Source organism: Danaus plexippus, chromosome 15 (genome assembly GCF_018135715.1).
Source record: "Danaus plexippus chromosome 15, MEX_DaPlex, whole genome shotgun sequence".
Classification (NCBI taxonomy): Eukaryota; Metazoa; Arthropoda; class Insecta; order Lepidoptera; family Nymphalidae; genus Danaus; species Danaus plexippus.
In genome coordinates, this window is record NC_083547.1 from 4,100,419 (window position 1) to 4,120,442 (window position 20,024).

A 20,024-nucleotide genomic window follows, 5' to 3' on the forward strand; every position below is an offset into this window, starting at 1 on the left:
GTTATTTTAAGAAAGCGTCCTAAATTCACACAACTATATTATCAATTAAAATTCAAAATGATCTTACCATATGTTTGTTAGATTTTTCTGTTGTAATACGTACCTGAAACAATGAAATATGAGGATCAATTATTAGCAACCACTTTTATTTATTTTAACGGTTGGAGGCATAACATTTATTCCATATGTGGAATAAAACAGGGAATAGCATAGTATTAAAACTATTAAATAGATTTAGAGAATATATCTGTGCAAAAATACGAATTCAATTTAAGCTTTGACAGATTAGTAAAATATATATAAAAAACTTGCGTGCACGTATAAATAATATCATCAGCGTAAAAAATAATCATAGACTACGGTATCGAATGTTATAAAGTAAGGAGTAATAACAGTCGTTCATTAATAAATTTCATATTTTTAAATTACATACATAAATCAATTACCATATTAGATTCAAATAAATAAACTATTTTTTCGAGTTAAATTTATTTTGATTCTAAAAACTACCATTCCACCCTTCCATGTGTACACTGTCTAACAGGATTGCTGCAGTATACTCATTTATTCACAGTTGGACTGCCCTACTTACATTAGGCGTCCAACTTTGAGTATAAACATTTGATCCTGGTGAATACATCGCTGATTCCAGTTAGGATTTCGATATGTAGAGGTGTAATGTTATTTTGGCTGATGGTTAGATATTAAGCAACTTTGGCTTTTAGTTGAATCCTATACCACGTTAGGTTGATTGATAACATTAGTTTGTCTGTTTAGATATAAGATTGATAGAATAATAGCATGAAGTCAAGTTGGATTTGAATTGATTGAAGTTTGACTGTAAAACCTACACGAATACCGTAGTAGGATTACTCTGATTTAAACAAGGGTGCCAGGTGTAAACTTTACTGTGTTATATCTGTATTACTATAAATACCTATAACTAAAATAAAATATATATTCGTAAAATGATTACCAAAGTAACAAAAGTTTTAATGAATGTTGAAAGTAAACGGTTTAGTGGAATGAACAATATTTTTGTTAAGCAGATCGACGAGAGGAATTTCAGCAATAATATTATTATTATTTTCATAAATATGGATATTTTTATGTAATTCTAAACTCACATCATTGATTTAAACGTCTTATTTGACAGAGGTTTAAAATATAACAAGGAAATAGAAATTAAATAAGATTGAACATTGTATTTCTTTGAGCACCTCCAATTTTATGAATTTAATATTAAAGTTTTAATCCACGAACTGATTAGATTAACTGTGTACTCGTATATAAGTTTCTTAATAAACATGAATGATTTGTTTTTGAAATGATTGATACTAGTTACTTTAAATAAAAGATAATTATTTAAAGTGACTAATTTCTATCGTTAGCAGTTTATTCTTCGTATGAGAAGATAATGTTGATGCCGGATAAATAACTAGCAAAAGTTAATAACGAAACACTAATAAAATTAATATAAAAATTTTGATTGACTTGATCAGTGTAGCAATCTGAAAGAAGTTTTATTTTTAGCACTTGTAGATATTTATTTACAAGCATCTTTGATATTTAAGATTCCAACGACAACATCAAGTGAGATCTTTGAGCCTACGTGAGATGATTGTCACTAAACACAGGATCCTCTTTTATTCTGCCGGCTCAGCAGATTGTTAGGACGCGAAAGTTTACGGTGACGTTCATGACACTCCCTTGTGAAACGTTTTTCTTTATGACCGTTATTTATGTTTAGTTTTTTTTTTATATATTTTATCCATTTTTGTACTTTTTTCATAAACCTTTGATAATGAAGTTATTAACGAAATCTTGAAGGAAAAAAGTTAAGAGTAAATTGTATAATATTGAAAATAAATTCTTAACACGTGAACCGAATACACTTAATCAAACTTCAAAATCACTTGCAACATTTGACATCCAGCGGAAATAAAATCAGTGAAATGTATTAATAAATTGAATTCGCGCGTTTCCAAGTATTTTGTCAGTTACACGCGTCTGCGTGAGACGTGAGGGTACATTGTAGTGACTCTTTTCACACCATATATTTAAACGTCGATAGTAATTTAGTTGTATTTTTTATTTATTCCATTTGTTATCAGTAATACAATTTGTACTTTAAATAAAAGGAGCATTTCAAACTTAAATTAATCGTATAATTAGACACAAGTTACGTTACATATAAATATTAGTAAAAGATTTTACGAAATCTAGTAGAACTTTAGAGAAAATGTAGATTATTTAAAGAAGTCGTAATATTTCAATAATAAATAAATTTTAAACAGTCGATATGTACTGTGAACAGCCCTAAAGGTAATGACGCATTATGGCGATGCATTGGCAAAAGCAAAGACCCCTCTGCCATCGACAATGCATGGTAGAGGTGAGAAGGTGTCAAGAATTTTTGGCAAATAAAGACTGCACTCAGTTATAGCAATAGGGAAGATCATGTTAGATAAGTTTCAAAGAATATATCATTATTAGTGTTTCCAATATCAAATCTTTACATATTTTTTTTCAACTACCTTTTAGCCAGACACAATACAAAGCTAAAACTACAAAACTACGCCACGGCTAGATATTAATTAAAATGAATATAAAATGGTTTGTAGACTCTTTTCATACTACGTTTTAAGTGTTTTATTTTTTTTAATAAAAATTATAAGCATTAGAGTAGTTAATTTGTTTATAAAAATTATCCTGTTTTTGAAAACATTAACAAAAAGTTTATATAGAATTGTTCTCATGCAAATATTTGATAAATAATATTGTCAATTTTTTACATTTTACAGTGAAGCTTTTAATACACAAGCGCTTCCAAGAAATAGGGCTTGTAAGAATAGGAGGAAGCGATTTAGACACTTATTACAAGGAATGTGGATTAAATGTTAAACGGTTTCAAATATTTTTTTATAAATACAATAAAAAATGTTTATAATGTAATATTAAATATTTCTTTAAAATATTGTACTTTAATTAACGATATTGCACGATATTATTAACATAAATATTGTACTCAGAATGTGACCTGAATACATAAATCCAGAGATAAAATTTGCTTGGGAATTGCTATGTAAAAATATGCGCTCATGATGTTGAACTATTTCATGTAAACTTTAATGTTTTTATTTGAATTTATTTAAAAATTCTTTTTGCAGTTAAAAAAAATGGTAATATTTCTAGAATATTTTCTTTGTAATAAAATATTTACGATTGAAAGAGATTTTAAGAAGAATTTATAATAGTATTCGTATTTTTTTTAATGTAAGTACACAAATCGCTTTCTTTCATAGTTTAAAACCACCGTTCATTGAGGGTGTTTACTGCGGATCTGTTATCAGAGACCCGCAGGCAGAGCGCTGGTGTATTTTTGCTAACAACTTCTTTTCAGGAATTTTCAGAAGCACACATTGTTCGGTCGGAGTTTGATTTTCTTGTTATCGTCTTTTAAAAGCAGGTTTCGAATGTATGGAAGCAAGTTTCCTCTAATACCTATAATCTTTAAAAGATTTTTTAAAGCTCAACTTCTTTTGATATAAAAAATATACAGTTTGAACGCTGAGCCTGATGATATGGAAATCATTTAAAATGTAGGCATCTTCTAAATGCCTGGTCTTATAATGCTCGCATGTACAATTACACAATGATTAAAGGGTTTCTTTGAGAAATACATTTATAAATTAATTATGAAATACTTGGTAATTTCTACAAAATGACAAAAGTCATTATTTATCCTCCACGTGAAGCGTCTTAAAGATATATAAACCTCAAAAACTTTTTCAACCCCCTTTAGTCGGAGGAAAAACGCGAACACAGTATTTGTATTAAAGAAACAAATATATATAATCATTGTCTTTTATATAAAATAGTCTTTATTTCATTGACATAAGGGCTATGTTAAATGAAGACGTGTTTGACAAGAATTTCCTACGCTCCAAAATTGCCTCGTCTCTTGTATCTCTTATTTTCCTTTTGTTGCGACATCGCATTTAGAATCTGTTTTATTTTCTATTATTTATTGTCTTGTAACGGATGTGTCAATACGGGATCTACTACTAATAAAACATGAACTATCCCATCCACATATATATTTTTGTAATAAGTATATATATAGTTAGTAAAGTTCGTTAGTATAATTATTTGTTTCGTATATGTTGAACGTTTATTATTTCAGCAATAATAATAGTAACTTCTCGTAGTAAACAAAATAACGATATTCAGACTGTGCTTGGTCTTATCCTAGGAATGAAAATTAAGCCGCGTACTTAATTGTACTACAGTACTAATTTATTATATTAATATCAAATCTTGTAAAAGATGATAAATTATTACCAATATGTATATAGCAGGCCATTATTAAATTTTTTTTTTATACTACATATGTTATGAATTCGGAATAAAGCTATTTAAGGTGATTTTTTTAAATGAACATACATGTAACTAACACTGAATCTTTACAAAATTCGCACCCCACAGATGCAAGTTGAAACCGTCTGTATATCCATGGATATAGAATTAGAGTTCTATGTAAATTCACGTACTGGTTGTGTAATATAATGAAGTAAAGATTGTTCTTAGTATTGAATATTTTGTATTGTATTAATTATTTATGATATTAATTAAATAAATAGAAAAGTATTGATTTTAGATTTTCATTTGCTATTAACATGTAACTTATTATTAAATTGCAGCCTAAAAAGTAATAAAGAAAATGTGATAAACTATAAAATGAAAGTACAGTTTTTTCATTTTCAAGAGAAAACAAAAAGTTGTTTGCTTATTTAAGTAACCAAAACATTTTCCTGCAAAAGCAGAATAATTAGAAGCATAAACAAAACAAGACGAAATTCGTCGACAAAAATCAAGCAAAGCGAACTTATTAAAGTAAAATGTTGAAACAAAGACGGTTAGTGCGGCGGCTGCGAGCGACGCCTAGCGAGCGCAAACTATCGACAAGTTGCCAAAGACGCCGTTGAAAGTAAAAACCCTCGCCCCACTACCGACGTAGTTATTTTCATTTAAGTTTCAAAATTGCCAACGCTTGCCCGTGCACCGTGCAAATTGTACTGAAATAGGGATCGATAAGTGGATTGAAGGTGCGATTTTCTTGAGGATGCTCTCAGTGTGGAAATCTTAGCGATAGAAAAATTTCGGAAATTGTCTGGGAGATTTATCATCTCATCGTGTCGAAGATGAAATTGTTTTTTGATTTCACGACATAGGGGTAATGTGCAGATGATACTTGTGTTACAGGTGGCTAAAACAATGCCTATAACTTCGAGTTTTTGGATATCGTTGGCGATTGGCGATTACATATGACTGAAACGATCTGCCTGTTATAATTTATAATATATGTAAAATTACCCTTTCTACCTCTAACTTTTTTATATTTTCTTCGAGTTTTTTAGGGTAAGAAGAACAAACATATAAGCATCTAACTGTCCTTGTAACCATTTTTGTTTACTTTAAAAGTAAAAACCATTTACTAAAAGTACAAATTGAAATGAAATTTATCGACGAGTATGTAAAGTATTCGTATCTATGTTTCAGTTATTAAATATAAAAGGAAAAAGTCTTAAAACTAAAGAAAATATCGAAATAATTTAGTAAAGAGCAATACGAAGAGGCATAGAAAACGTAATAAATTTTAATCCCGATTACACGGATCTCTTTTCATGGTTGGACTTTCAAAATTTGAGATTATTTCGCTCCCATTTCTCGGCCCTTTGAGTTTGGCAAAAGATTTACATAAAAAGAAACTTTCCGTCTTCGAAATTATGATTCAATTAGTATTAAAGGATTGGGTCTCAAAGGGCCCGGACTTTTTCGGGTTTGCCGAGTACTGATGGAAACTCCTTTGTGCTTTCAAGCAAACTAAGCAGGTCCCGGCTTTGTATCCAATACTGTCGCATAAAGGTATTGGTACAAATAACGAACAATATATGACCAGATTTTGAGGAAAGCCCTAGAAGGCAAGCATTGCAGAATTTGTGTCCAAAATTTTTTTATGGTACTAATTCTTAGAATTGTTAGAAGTCCTTTGTAAGTAGACTATTTGAAAAAATATTATTTATATTCATAAATAATTTTATTAATACAAATCCGACGTTTGTTAACTGTTTTTTTTTTTTAATTTGTTTTCGTTAAAAAGAAGCTGGAAATGTCTTTGAATATGTCCTTGAAGTAACACCATGTTCTTTGTATATGTGTATCGGTAAAGTACTCGCAACGTAACGATCACTTATTTAACGTCACAGTGAGCTTAAAAATGAAACATATCCGTCACAGCTAATGCTAAATTTGTTACTCGAAGCCCCGAACTGCTTTGGATTAAGCAAAGAATTATACATTTTTTTTCCTCATCACAAGCTCGCGATTATTTTGCTACGTTCGTAACTTTGAGATATTCGTCTTGGGGATTAAGGGGCGCTTTGAGAAAACGAATTTCACAGAATTCCCTTGATGGATGAATACCTTAAATCCGCAATTGCCGAGTGCGAAATAGTAAAGGAGATGAAGAGTGCGTTGGAACTAATGATGTCATATTCCCTCGGAAATGTGCTGATGCGGAAAAAAGATATAAAAACATGCTCATTTTACAAGCATTAAATTATATAAAAATACTTGAATTATTTATTATGAATATGATGAACTAGACAGGTTATCTCAATTTCCAAATCTATATATGATTGTATCTATAGGAAGCCAGTTACATTATTTCGAGTTATTGTTTATTTTATTAACATATTTAAAACTATATATATCACATAATGAAGCTTTCATAAACATTAATTTAGAAACTAGATATGGTAAAAGGTCGAAATAAAATATCCATTTAATGAAGTCGAGTTTTTAATATATTAATTACTAATTTTAAATACATATTCTATAACAACAGAGGCTTTTGTTAATGTGAATTTTGAATAAATCTTTTATTCAAAGTTTTTTTTTTCAAACAAAATTATTTGATATGGTAACAGTTTCTATATCAATGTTTATTAAAAATTAACTAATCCTGTACTGTATTAGTATTTAAAGTGCTCTCAAACCCATTTAAATGATCTTATTATGAAAAATACTTTATCACGAGCTAAACAGTACAACCTTAGAGTAAATTATGTATTATGTTATAAAACAATAAAAAAATTGTGTTAATCAATTAATACATAATTTTAACATTTAAACCCGGTCTTCCTGTTATTAAAACTGTCAAACTAAACACTCTGGCATGTGGAATATTAAAAGGATATTAATTATAGAGATACACATTAAATTTTAATGACCTGCTTCCATTTAATGAATTTCCGGCAGAGTACAATGTCGAAGTTTCTCCATCTCTACCCGTTGTAATTGAAATGAAAGAGATGGATTTGATGTTATAAAGAATGAATGCATATATCGTTTGACGGTTCATCGTGCATTTAATGGACATAATTAAGGAGGACACTTGTCGCGCAACAGAAATACCACGGCTTTAAAAATATCAGTGCTATTGAATATCATATTGGGCAACATTTTAATGGTTATGGTGTTCCAATTTTTTGTTGTTTTTAATATTATTGTTATTTTGATATAAATTCTAAAAAAAAATTATTTTTCTTATCATTCTGTTTATGTAATTTAAATAAAATTAAATATTTTAACGAATTTTAAAACACAATAGAAAAATTCTAAGTATGTTAAAAAATATCAAGACATTTAGGAACTTATTTTTCACTGCGATACTTTATATAACATTTCTGTCCCGAAAATTTCTAACGTTCAAGATTTACGATTGAATAAATTTTCCACACCTGTTACCTTGAAACATAACATTTTTTTTTTATTTTATAATTATTGGATGTCAGATATAGTTGGTGACATATACTCTTTATATAAAAAAGTAATATATGTAAGTAGGAGATAATGTAACAAACGACCAGCTTATATTGTATTTCATTCGACGCTTCGACCACCGAACGCTAAAAGTTTATATAATGTACTTACACATCTACTGGTTAACTATTTGCACGTATAGAAGAATTATATGGGTAGATATGTCGCAACTCTCATCAGATGTGACTGGCATTTATAAGTTTAATGGTACCAGATAAAAAAGTTTACTTATGCAATATAAATTGTGGTTATTAAATAAAATCGATTTGCATAAAATTGTAACAGATGTTTATTTTTCAGAATACCCAATTAAACGACTATTTCATGACCACCAACTAAATATTAACACATTTTTTTTTATTCTACCAGTTTTTTTTTATTAGACTTTAAAGGCTTTTTCTAATGAAAGGTGTTTCAAAATGTAACTACGATAAGTACAAAATTAAAACGCTTGATATCAGAGCAAGTGAAACCGTCTAGGAGTCCTGCATCGTTTCTCTAGGGACACAGTGGTAAAAGTGTTTGCGGGAATGCAAAATGAAGCATGTGATTGCTAGGGAATCGCATTATGTTAAAAACCTGGATATTAAAATACTAAAACAATTATATGTCCTTTTTTATTTTCCATTTTCCATTGTTATTTATGTGAAGAAGTATCTATATACTTTAAAGCATCGGATTTTTTCAGTTTTATGATTCAAATTAACCATATAAATAAGAGCCCATAATCAAAAACACTCACCCAATTTCTTAAATCAATAAAAGTGCTTGCCAGAAAGTCAAATATCTGCTTATATATACTGTATACATATAAAATAATCCTGTCTTTTCCAGCATAATATATAGCTTTTTCCAATTTTTAAAAGCAACGGTGACACAGAGGCCTCGAAGTGCTTACGTAATGGATTTTTATCGTGTCGTACTCCATGGAAATTGAATGGGTAATCCAACGGAGTCTCGCTTTTAATTTGCCTAACGTCGAATTCTATAATCGCCTGAGATTTCATTGAATGCAATTAAAATGAAATTCATACAATGCGCTCTCGTATCGATAGAATTAGTGGATCATTGTGCACCACAAGGGGCGGCCTAAATCTTAATTCACAGAACATGAAGAACTTAATGGGTGTATTGAATTTTAGAACGAAGCAGAGCTTGACCTAATTAACCACAATGTGCTTACAAATGCCGTGCAAACCTATGAATAAGGCGTGAGAGAATAGTATTACTAGAGACCTAAAGACTATAAATGTAATAATAGGAAAATTCGTTAAAAAAATGCTTGCTAATAACCGAACAACCATGAAATTATAGCAGAGTGTATAGTGGAGTATTTAACGATCTGAATAATTAATATGTAGTACAGTATATAGTATATTGATAATTAATTATTATAGTATAGTAGAGTAATATTACAGAAGGTAAACGAAAGTCACAATTTGTAAGGCAAATATTACAAGCGAACATTTTCGATCCCGCCGTAAGTTGTGGATGTTTTCCCGGTAGTCCAAAAACTTCCATAGAAATTCGAGACCCTGTTTGTTTACATACAGTTTTTGGGTCCCAATTTAAACTATCGTAGCTTTTATTTGTCGTTTAGTACGGTGGTTGTCGTACCGTGGTCGGTTCTGACTAACCCTTTGTTTGACCAGAATTTATTCGGGCAATGTTTTGGTTCTGCTGAATTTCAATACAATTTGTCGAGATATAATGGAAGCGGTGTTTAATCTTTAATTTGGGTTGTCCTACATCCATGAACTTTACTTCGACCGGCAACTTAAGTGACTAGTGCGATAAGGCTTTCCAAGTAATTAAAATGAGCTATTTGTATAGCCCATTGCTTATTTACAATTAGTTAATAGTTTCCTTTAAACAGACTATTTTTATATATGATGTAAGTTTCTAAATGTAGCTGTTGATGTAGGATATAACTTTAATAATATTAATAAATGTACTAACCGTTTTGGACTAATAGCGTGGAATCTCTTGCGAGCGGCAACTCGGAATCTGTGAGAGTTGCGTCAGAAGCGTTATCGGAGGCTGAAGTGGGAGTCGTGGGTGCGGTTGGCGAGTCGGACAGGCCCCGGCGCGTACGACGTCGCCCGCTACCGCTGCTGGAACCACTGCCCGAGCCGTATGGATGTAGCCGGCCCAGGCCTATACGAAAACATATTTTTTTATTTGCACGCCTTTGACTAAAACCAATTTATAAATACATATACGTTTTCATATACAAAAACCATTTGCAATATATTAGAGTCGCAGTCCGGCTTAGTTTTAACATCAATTGCAAATGAGGGAAAACATGTCAACCTTTTATGTAATATCAGGACAAAATACACGCTACATGAAAACAATGACACTTAATACGGAGCGAAAACAACATCAAACGGAAAACAAGCGATAGACAGTAAGAAGATAACAATAAAAAGGACAACAAAAAGAACCTTCTAAGCTTCATACTCGAAACCCATTTTCCCATGCTTCCATTTATATTATTCTGTCATCCAACTTTGTACATTCGAATTTTCCTAGCCGTGATTATGTCGCTAAAATATACATTTATTCACGAGGATATTCCTAACAGTATTTTTTTTCGACATGTGCCTAGGTTCAATTCTATAGATTTTTATTGGCAATCACTTGTTTCTTATTTGCTCCTATAGGATAATTACATATATTATTGTTGATATCGTTGAATATCCTTATTATCAAAAAGACGATAAAACGATAATCAAGCCTTTTAATAAGAATGTAAATAAAAAAACAGGCTTAATTAAGATAAATAAGGCTTCGGCGGACGACAAAGCGTATAATACAAACTGCGATTTCAATATAAACAAGGTATCGCTTAAAGCGTTACTTATTTTACTTTCATTTTTAGGTCCGATAGTTTCAGTATTGACTCGTTATCACTTATAACACAATATTGCTTAAGATGCAACTTTCCATGAATTGTATTAATTCTTGTTACTTTACAAACATAATTCAAATAGAGCAATTTGTTAACACTAAAATAAATAATATCAAATTACTGGTACAATTGATGTAGTCAAGAAAAACATTACATATTTTTTTATTATAAACAACTTATTTGATTAGCAGATCAATAGTTTAAATATATCCTTAAGTCTTCAGATAAATCGGAAAGAAAGGTTATGAAAAGGTAAGTCGTCATGAAAGGCTTTTGCCTTTGCTTTTGCTTTACCTTACTTTTAATAGATATTGTCTATAAGCTAGGCAATATGTAAAATTAATATATAGTAGATTGATGTTTATCAAAATCAGATATAAAAGCCTCAAAAATTTCCTGCGCCAAAGCTTCACTACATAAAACATACAGATTAATGAATATCTGTTTTAGAAAACTCCGCTAGCATTAATTATCATTTAATCGATAAAACTGGCATGCGTAAAGCACTTAATCAAATGTGCCTTGTATATCTGAAATCCATTTCATAACTGATCGCCAAGAAACTTTTTTCAGGAAAGAAGGTTTATTAAAGATATTTCCTATGATATTATCGTAATCGTATTACACCAATAAAAAGTAACAGAAATGCATAAATCCCAAATGTTTGAAATGTTCTTAAGACGAAAAACCTTCAAATATAAACTAAACATTTCAAGTATATGGATCTCTTATTCCCAGTAAGCATTAAGCACTTTTCCTACTTATTCAACGCTTGATAAATATTTCATAGACTCATTAAAGTCAGGTAATTGGAGGGTAAGTTGATATTTATTTTTACTGCACATCAGTTTAACTATTAATTAAGCAATTTTATTTGAAATGCCAAAAAAAAGTACAAAATTACTTACAAAATGTAGAAAATGGTACTTTGATAAGGTGAAATAACTAAATTTAATTAAAATATTTTTGAGAATAAAATTTAAATTGGAAATTACAAAAACCTTTTATTGCACAATGTATAAATTATACTTGCAATCTAAAACTGGATATTCTAGTATTCATTAAAATTTTGCGTAGGTGTTGGGGAATAACAAAAATAAAAATATTGTCTGTTTCCTTTTTTCGCTGATAGAGAATTTGATAACCACCCATGAGGACATCCGTGATGATAAGTGGGGACTGCTCAATTTTAATAAATTTATAATATTTTTGCACAATTCATGTTTTTTTTTATTATGTAAGCCTGAAACGCAAAAAAAATATTATTTTAAAAACTATATGAATCTCAACCCAATATCTGTCATCTCAACCCAATATCTTTTTTTAAGAACCAAGACTTTTATTATGTCTCTATAGAATTGAAATAAAGACCTTTGGAAATATTTTACGCTTTTGAAACTAGATATATTTTTTATTAAACACAAAAATACCTTTAAGATATAAGATAAACAAGATTATAAGAATAAAATTTATGACTACCTCAATTCAATTAAATATACATGGATAAAATTATCAAAATACAAATGTGTGTTATATTAACCTTCATTGCCAGTACCATGATACAGCAACTTTTGCCAATACAAAATTAAATTACGACAAAATTCAATTTATCAATATAGTAAACTCATAAATATACAATTGTCGAGTTGCTTTCACAGCGAAATCACGTCTACGTATAAGGAGTAACCCTCACAGAAAAGGATCGGCGACAACATTCGAAGAATAAATGCGAATGCTGATTTCCGCACGTATTACTAGCACTTCGTTACGCGCCTTGAAAAAAACAGTTAAATCACGTGAAGCCCTACAAACGAACCGGCAAACCCGCGTCCCGAAGGGGACCAACCTGTCACAGAAAAGGGAACTATAGTAATCACTCCGTAAACATAATGAATGTTCATTGACAATTACCAAATTAGTTTCGATGTGGAGTAAGTATGATAAAAATTAATAAGCAAATTATAAGTAATTAAAAGAATAAAACTTCAATTAAACTTTAACTTCCGTATGTTAATCAATCTGAATTCCCTTTCGCCCTATATCAGATATAATATTCTAAACACGGTATCCCGCGTTAAGGCAAACGTAGAAATTTGTCACATGAGCGATGGTTCACCTACGTGTTTTGCTATCCAAATCCCAAATATAATCCCTGGCCGTGCGAGTAAAACGCACCTTTATTGCTTTAAGGAAAGGTGCTTAAATTCTATGTGGATATCTTAAGGGATTTTGTATTTGGTACGACACTGGACAAAATTGCTTTTAAATTTATATCTTAGCTCTCTTATCAAAAAGATCTTTTTTGATTGCATGTGTTTCTGTTAAACAGAGTCGAAACGTCGTTGTCGAGTATGACTGTATGATTTTGTGCCAGTAAAAGTAAAGAAGGTTGACAAATAGGTCGGGCGTGCCGATGTTCAGTTTTATTAAAATTAAAATGTTCCACCGTGAACTTAATACCAGTTGGCTAGGTTTTATATGGCGTAGAATGTAGTATATAAAATTATAGTAGCGACAAGAGGATTCTTTGTATTTTATTATTATGTTAGAGCCAGATTAATTTGTTATCAGTTTAGAAAAAAACTATACTGAACTAAATGACTGAAATTTGCAATATATAAAAACAAAAATATCTCGTAACAATTTACTCCTAAGAAGTCGAGTTGAAAGTTCCCGTCAATAGTCATAATTCAATCTTAGTCACATAAATTCACCAACAATTTATTCCCATTCGAACTGTAGTTGTCAAATGCTGACGTTTGCGTATCGAAGGAATAAATGACAGACATAAAAGAGAAGACATGGGCCCTCAGTATTGTGATCACGTAAAAGAGACACGAGACACGGCGGAGACGCAATCTTCGAAGAAAGAATTACATTTATCCAAAGACGGGGAAATCACAAGTAATTCAATACATGGGACTAAGGAAACACAGGCAAAATATTATTACAAAAACACATTATCCTATACCATTTCAAGGTTTAGCAAAATACTCAATATTAATTTATTTGTAAAATTAAATTAATCTATTGGTATTGTATACTGTATTTTGTATAAGGATCTTCATGAAACAGCCTGAAATAACAATAATATGAATCACAAAGTGTGTGTATTCTATTCTAATTCAAATATTAAATTAATCATGTATTTGATTTATCTCAGAGAATATTACAAGTAAGTAGATCCGACTTTCCAAAATGAAATAATTTTAATTAAGTCAAAATAATGAAAGGTTATCATTACAACTAACAAGATTATGAGAATAAATTTATGACTCTCTCAATTCTATTAAATATTTTTTATTAATTTCACTGAACTGCTGACATTATTGTGGGATAATAACTTTTATGATATGTTATTTCTAATCCCAAAGGTACGATTGGCCACAATCATACAAACAGACAGAGTGATGAAAGCAATCATTTTATATCATTGGAACTTAGAGCCGAAAATCCGTTCTGTGAGTGTTTGTTTTTGATTTTTGTCTAACGAGACAATGGGGAAATGATGAGCACTGTTCTGCACGTCGCCTTTGGGAATTCACCCTATACCCACACAACCCCCTTAATTTTACGAGGTACAGAACTTTTAACCTTCCTCCATACAATACAGGATTTAAATTGTGTTAAAGATCAAAAGCACTAACAATATTTTAGTATTGAGATGGTCACATATGGCGTCAAACGGGCTACATCAAGTGACGGCATACCACTCGAGGGAGTGGGATTGGCTACTCTGTGGGACATCTAGTATGTCATTGGGAAACTTCGACTTTAAGATTTAAATCACAGATTTCGCTAGGATTTAAAATGTACAATGACAATTCCTTTTTTAACAAATAAAAAACGAATAAAAATTAGAATTTTATGAACGAAATGTTTCTAGTCAAGCTCACATAGTACAATTGTTAATTAGAGGTTGTTTAATATTTGTTTTACTTTTATTATGTTATATAGTTACTATACTATTATGCCACGACAGATAAGATGACATCTATAATTATAAACTAGGAAATTAATAGACCATTACTTGACTTAGTACGTAGTAGTTTCAACCGAAAAGCATTGTAATCAGCTTATGTTCAGTAATTAGACTGGCGTTGTTTACCTTTGTAATGATCCCACATCAAAGTAAATTTGAGTAAGCTTTTGTGACGATGTTGAGATCGCGATCTTAAACTTAGTGATTTATTTAAGTTGTCGGTATTGATCGTTGTACAAAGATACAGTTTGAGAAGTATTTACATTCTCAAAGTGGGGGTGATAGGGACTAGATAAAATTTTTGTTCATTATTGCAGCGAAGGGATGGTTTTTTTTTAAGTTTTTTACAATTTGTATTGGTTAGCATATCAGATTTTTAAAAAAAAATCCTAAAACTAATGTATTAAATTAGGATTCATTATATTTTGTAACTTCATAAATAAATGAAAGGTAGATAATTTATAACTTGTACCATACATTAGCTTAATGAAGGCGAAACATTGAAACCATGTCAAATATTCTTGATGAGACGCGGACTATTCAATAATTCACACAGCTGTACTCCCACTGTTTATAAGCGGTCACTAAGTGATTGCCCTAACCTGATCCAGACATACCTATTTCTCCGGAATAAAATATAAGTATACATAAACATCTTTAGTGCCATTTAAAAACGTTTTAGTGAACTTAAATGGTATCGATTCAAATAAATATATAAGTGAGCGGGCCTCTTAATAGAGGTAGTTTTAAAAATTGTATGTTTTTCTAGTGATAGGAAAAATCAATGAGCCATTCAGTTTTAGTGCATTCTTGATTCATTTAAACTTTGTTGAAATCTATGTATAATAATTATAGACGTAATCATTAATCCGCTTAGAGCATAGCTGGTGAATATAGCAATCACACATACAATGAAATTAATTAAATTGTTTAAAGAACCTATGAACTTTCGAAACACCGAATTTATTATTATTATTACCTTTGTTAATTATGGCCTAATATATTTTTCAAGTAATAAAAATTAAATAAAACATTTCAACTCTCTTTCAACTGTAAAAACTACAAATAAAATTACAAAATCGATGGTCACTTTTATCTACTAACATTAGAGAAATAAGATAAACACACTATAGCTGATCAGAAGATAACTTCATTTGCATTAGTCTTTGAGCGGAAATAAATTTCAATTATCGTTTTTTGTGTGGAAAAAAAAAACAATTTAATTATTATTTTATGATTACCTATATTTATTAAACATTAAATTAAAAATAAATATCATCTATTATTTGAAATCTGAAACTTGTTGAAGTGACATCAATAGAGCTAGCGTAATGTGATAAATTTTTATTGACACATGTTGCTTATACGTATAACTCGCATAAAATAATAGAATATTTAAGATATGGGATAATTAATTAGTTATCGATTTGATCAATGCGTTCATAATTTAAATTAAAGGACCCATCGAATTGCAGAGTAACAGTAAACCGGAGATAAATAATTGAAGTAATTGTTGGGTCAGATCGGGTTAATTAATCATCGGATGCGGTCCGAAGCCACATTACCAATTTATGGCTACCCAAAATGCTATGACGCAGCTCAAAATGTGTCCTGTTTTAAGATTCGCCAGATATATCTACAAAAAAGATTTGTTTTTGATTTAGTTCATGATCATCCATACTGTATGAGTGAGTCTAATCAGTTGCAACAGCAAAACAGAATGGTAAATTGTATACAAGCGCTTTTAAAGAAACTAACTATAAACCTATATCCTGTTCCCATAAAAGTAGATAAGTAATGACGGCCATAAAATCATGAACCCAAAAGGACATTCTGTCAATATCGTATCGTATTGGGGGGCATTGCGTTGGTGGTTTGATAAAAATGTGATAGTTCTAAATAAAAATACATGGTTCAACATCTTTTACTATATCACAATAGATAATGTTCAAAGAGTTTTCGGGAAATCGCTTTCGTGATGCAGCATGTAGGCGGCTAAGTGCCACTTTAGTTCTCCTATGCTTAGCAAGGTAAGGTACATTTGGGAATTTCTGAAACAGCTCTTAAATGTGCCGTTTAGAAGTGAAATTTTTAATGAACAATAAAAACAATAAAATAAATACGATTATGCTTCAACAAATATATATTTTGATACAAAAATTATATTTGACGTTAAAAATTATAAGTCTAATTATTATAAAGATGTTCTTAGATTATTATTTCGACGTAACAAAAATTTCCACAAACATGCTGCCACAAACACAAATTCGAATGAAACTTAGCTAAAAGCGAACTAAAAAAAGTTTTGTCGCGTTCAAAACAATAAACCCACCTTGGAAGAAGTAAATTTATGTTTATGTCTTTATTTACTTTAAAATAGACATTAGTATGTTTACATCCACTGAATGGCCACAAAGCTGAATGCGTAGGGTCTGACCGTTTACCTTTTCTAATTTACATTATAATAGCTCGAAATACTATTCATGTTACAGATGCGTTTTTTCCTTATAAATACTTCAGAAATGAATTTCAATATTGTCTAGAAGGTTAGCGTAACCTTTAGAGCAGTTAAAACATTTGAAAACACAAAAGTATAATAAAAACTTAGGTAAAACAACATGCGAGTAAAACCTAATAAAAGCTAGTTATTAAAATGCCAGCGCAAGGTGATGTCACTACCATCGCTAACTGCCGACTGGGGAACCATATTCTGTATTACCAACGTTCTTATTTTGAATGCGAGCTCCAAATTACCACCGCCATCTTTATTGTCGCGATGACGGATTTAGATTGCTTCTTTGATTGATGTTTTGCTGTTAAATTGTTATCGCGTGATAAATAAATTACATGTCTCTGAATATATTAATTGATGTACACTTACCCCACCTTTTACTATTAAATTAAGACTAATTTACAAGTGCATGTTAAGTCCAAATTGAAGGTATTTATCTAAAATTACAACTTACCATTTTAGACAAACAATCTTATATAAAAAAAAATTAAATGATAAAAGTGTCTAAAAAAACCGCATAATTACGCGTTACTTAATATTAATAACAAAATCGTCGTAATAATAATTTATTAATATTCATTTCCACATCTGACTGCTCCAATGAGTTAAGTTTTAAAAAAACGAAATGTCGAAAATAAAGCTAGTCCAAACATAGAATAAACTTGTTGATGGTAACGCACAAAGGTTTGATGCGACTTTGTGATGTCAGCCTCTATAAAATATTTTTCGATACCAAGGGAAATTGGTCAAAAATTACAACCGAACGAGATTATTCTATGATGTCCATCACTGCATGCGACAAAGACTTTTAAAACTGCAGTTTTAAAGTAAAATTTTGTCTGACTTGGCCTGCTCCGACTTTACTTCATTTTGCTGAGACTCGACTACTGTTCCCGTATTATGTAGGTTGGCCTGAATACGGCCAACATTATTTATTGAAACCCTATTACAACAGTTTCAAGTCAATTTTAGACTTAAAGATCCCATTTTCTTAGCACGAAAATTTTTTCTTCTTGGATTTACATGGATAAATATTATTTTGGCTGACAATTTATTCATCATGTGACATGAATTGCAATGAAATGAACAAGCATAGTGAAAGAATGTGAATTCTACTTGCGTGTATTTTTCAACTAAAAATTATATATAATTCAAACTGGTGTTCGAAATAATGTTTATTTCACAAAAAAAATTAAAATTTAGACAAATAACCCAATAATGAAAACAACTTCATTACATTTACATAGATATCTATAAATCACAGAATGTTCAAAATAAGATTTCAAGAAATGGAACATTAACAGTCCTTTATTGCAACTCATGAATATCTTATTATTTGACCTGAGTAACAAATCTATAAATTTCTTAGTATTACGCGAGCGTACCTGCACGGAAATGTAATGATTCGATATGTTACCCCATAAATGGCTCAGAAAAATAAATGTCCACCAACTCCCCTTTTGCCATTTCATTCTTTTGCTTTACTTACGACTTTTCATACGAAGTATAATTATAAGGGATCCGCATTAATCATCACGTAGTATATATATTTTTTCTAATACAATTACCTACACCTGAGTGTGGGCGTAAAACTATGATTATATATTTTCATATTTTATTAGAACTGCTCAAAAACGAATTAAAAAAAATCTTAAAATTACATAAAATAGTTTTTCTCCTCTTAGAATTTACTTAGGCTAGCAATAATCCGATACAGTAGTTTTTTCATTACAAAAATTGTACCCAAAGGGATGCCGTTAGGAGACAGTATTACAAAGTTTTTCCATCTCAAACTTACACTATAAATCGTTTCAGTTCAGGGATTGGCAACTATCAGAACATTGGAAGCTCTTAGCCCTTTATAGTGAATTTATGGCAGATTTGCATTTAAGAGAAGTAAATTACATACGCTATTAAAGTTTATTAACTAAAATGTTTGGATAAACTCTAATAAATCACTGATATTCTTCTGTTATTTTAAAAATATTCGTTACAGCTAGCACAACGTTCCTACAAGACAGTATTGTTCAAAAATATTTAAAGCAATCTTACAGGTTCTTTGATAATAAATGTTTTAAAAATTTATTTCTAAGTTGCATTCAAATAACATAGAAATATGTAATTTGAACTGAAGTGAACATCAGTTTTTTAAGAATTGTTGATTTTCTCATTGTAATTGGGTATGGTAAATAAGGTTGATAATTGTTTGAAACCGCAGTCAGACGCGTTTCTACCGCATTGTCCACAATTGTAACGCTATAGAATCGATTCGCTCCATAGAACAACTCTATAAAATTTAGTCGATATCGTGCCCATTATCTCTCTATTATTTTTTTGAACAATGAATAAAAAATAGCGTCTATCAAAAAAAAATTACACATTTATTACTTATATGAACACTTATTAAGATATCCCTAAACATATACAAAGCCTTACTCATATTTTATTTATTATGTACGTCTTCACGAATAAACTACATACTTAGCAAGTCGTTATGCGAATAAATATTTTTAAAGTTCAGACAGAATGCACACGAGTCTTTTTATCCAGATCGTTCTTGTTACTTAAAGAAGCTATGATCTTTTTGATATTAAAATATATATTTTTTGTTGACATTTAAATTAAAGAGTCTTAGTTATAAGATTATGCCAGTGTAAAATTTATATAAGACAAAAATTTACACGCAGTTTTATATGAAACAAGTTATCTCGTTTTTATATAAATTACTG

The 20,024-nt window shown here is 30.1% G+C and overlaps 1 protein-coding gene across 4 annotated transcripts in view; it reads right to left on the reverse strand.

Annotated features, from left to right (window-relative positions):
* Window positions 1-20,024, reverse strand: part of LOC116766169 (teneurin-m) — a 131,243-nt gene that overhangs the window by 82,484 nt on the left and 28,735 nt on the right. For all 4 annotated transcript variants that reach the window (XM_061522960.1, XM_061522959.1, XM_061522958.1 and 1 more), the window contains exon 3: window positions 9,847-10,044. In XM_061522960.1, coding sequence (XP_061378944.1) covers window positions 9,847-10,044 — 198 coding nt within the window. The remainder of the gene's footprint in view (window positions 1-9,846; window positions 10,045-20,024) is intronic.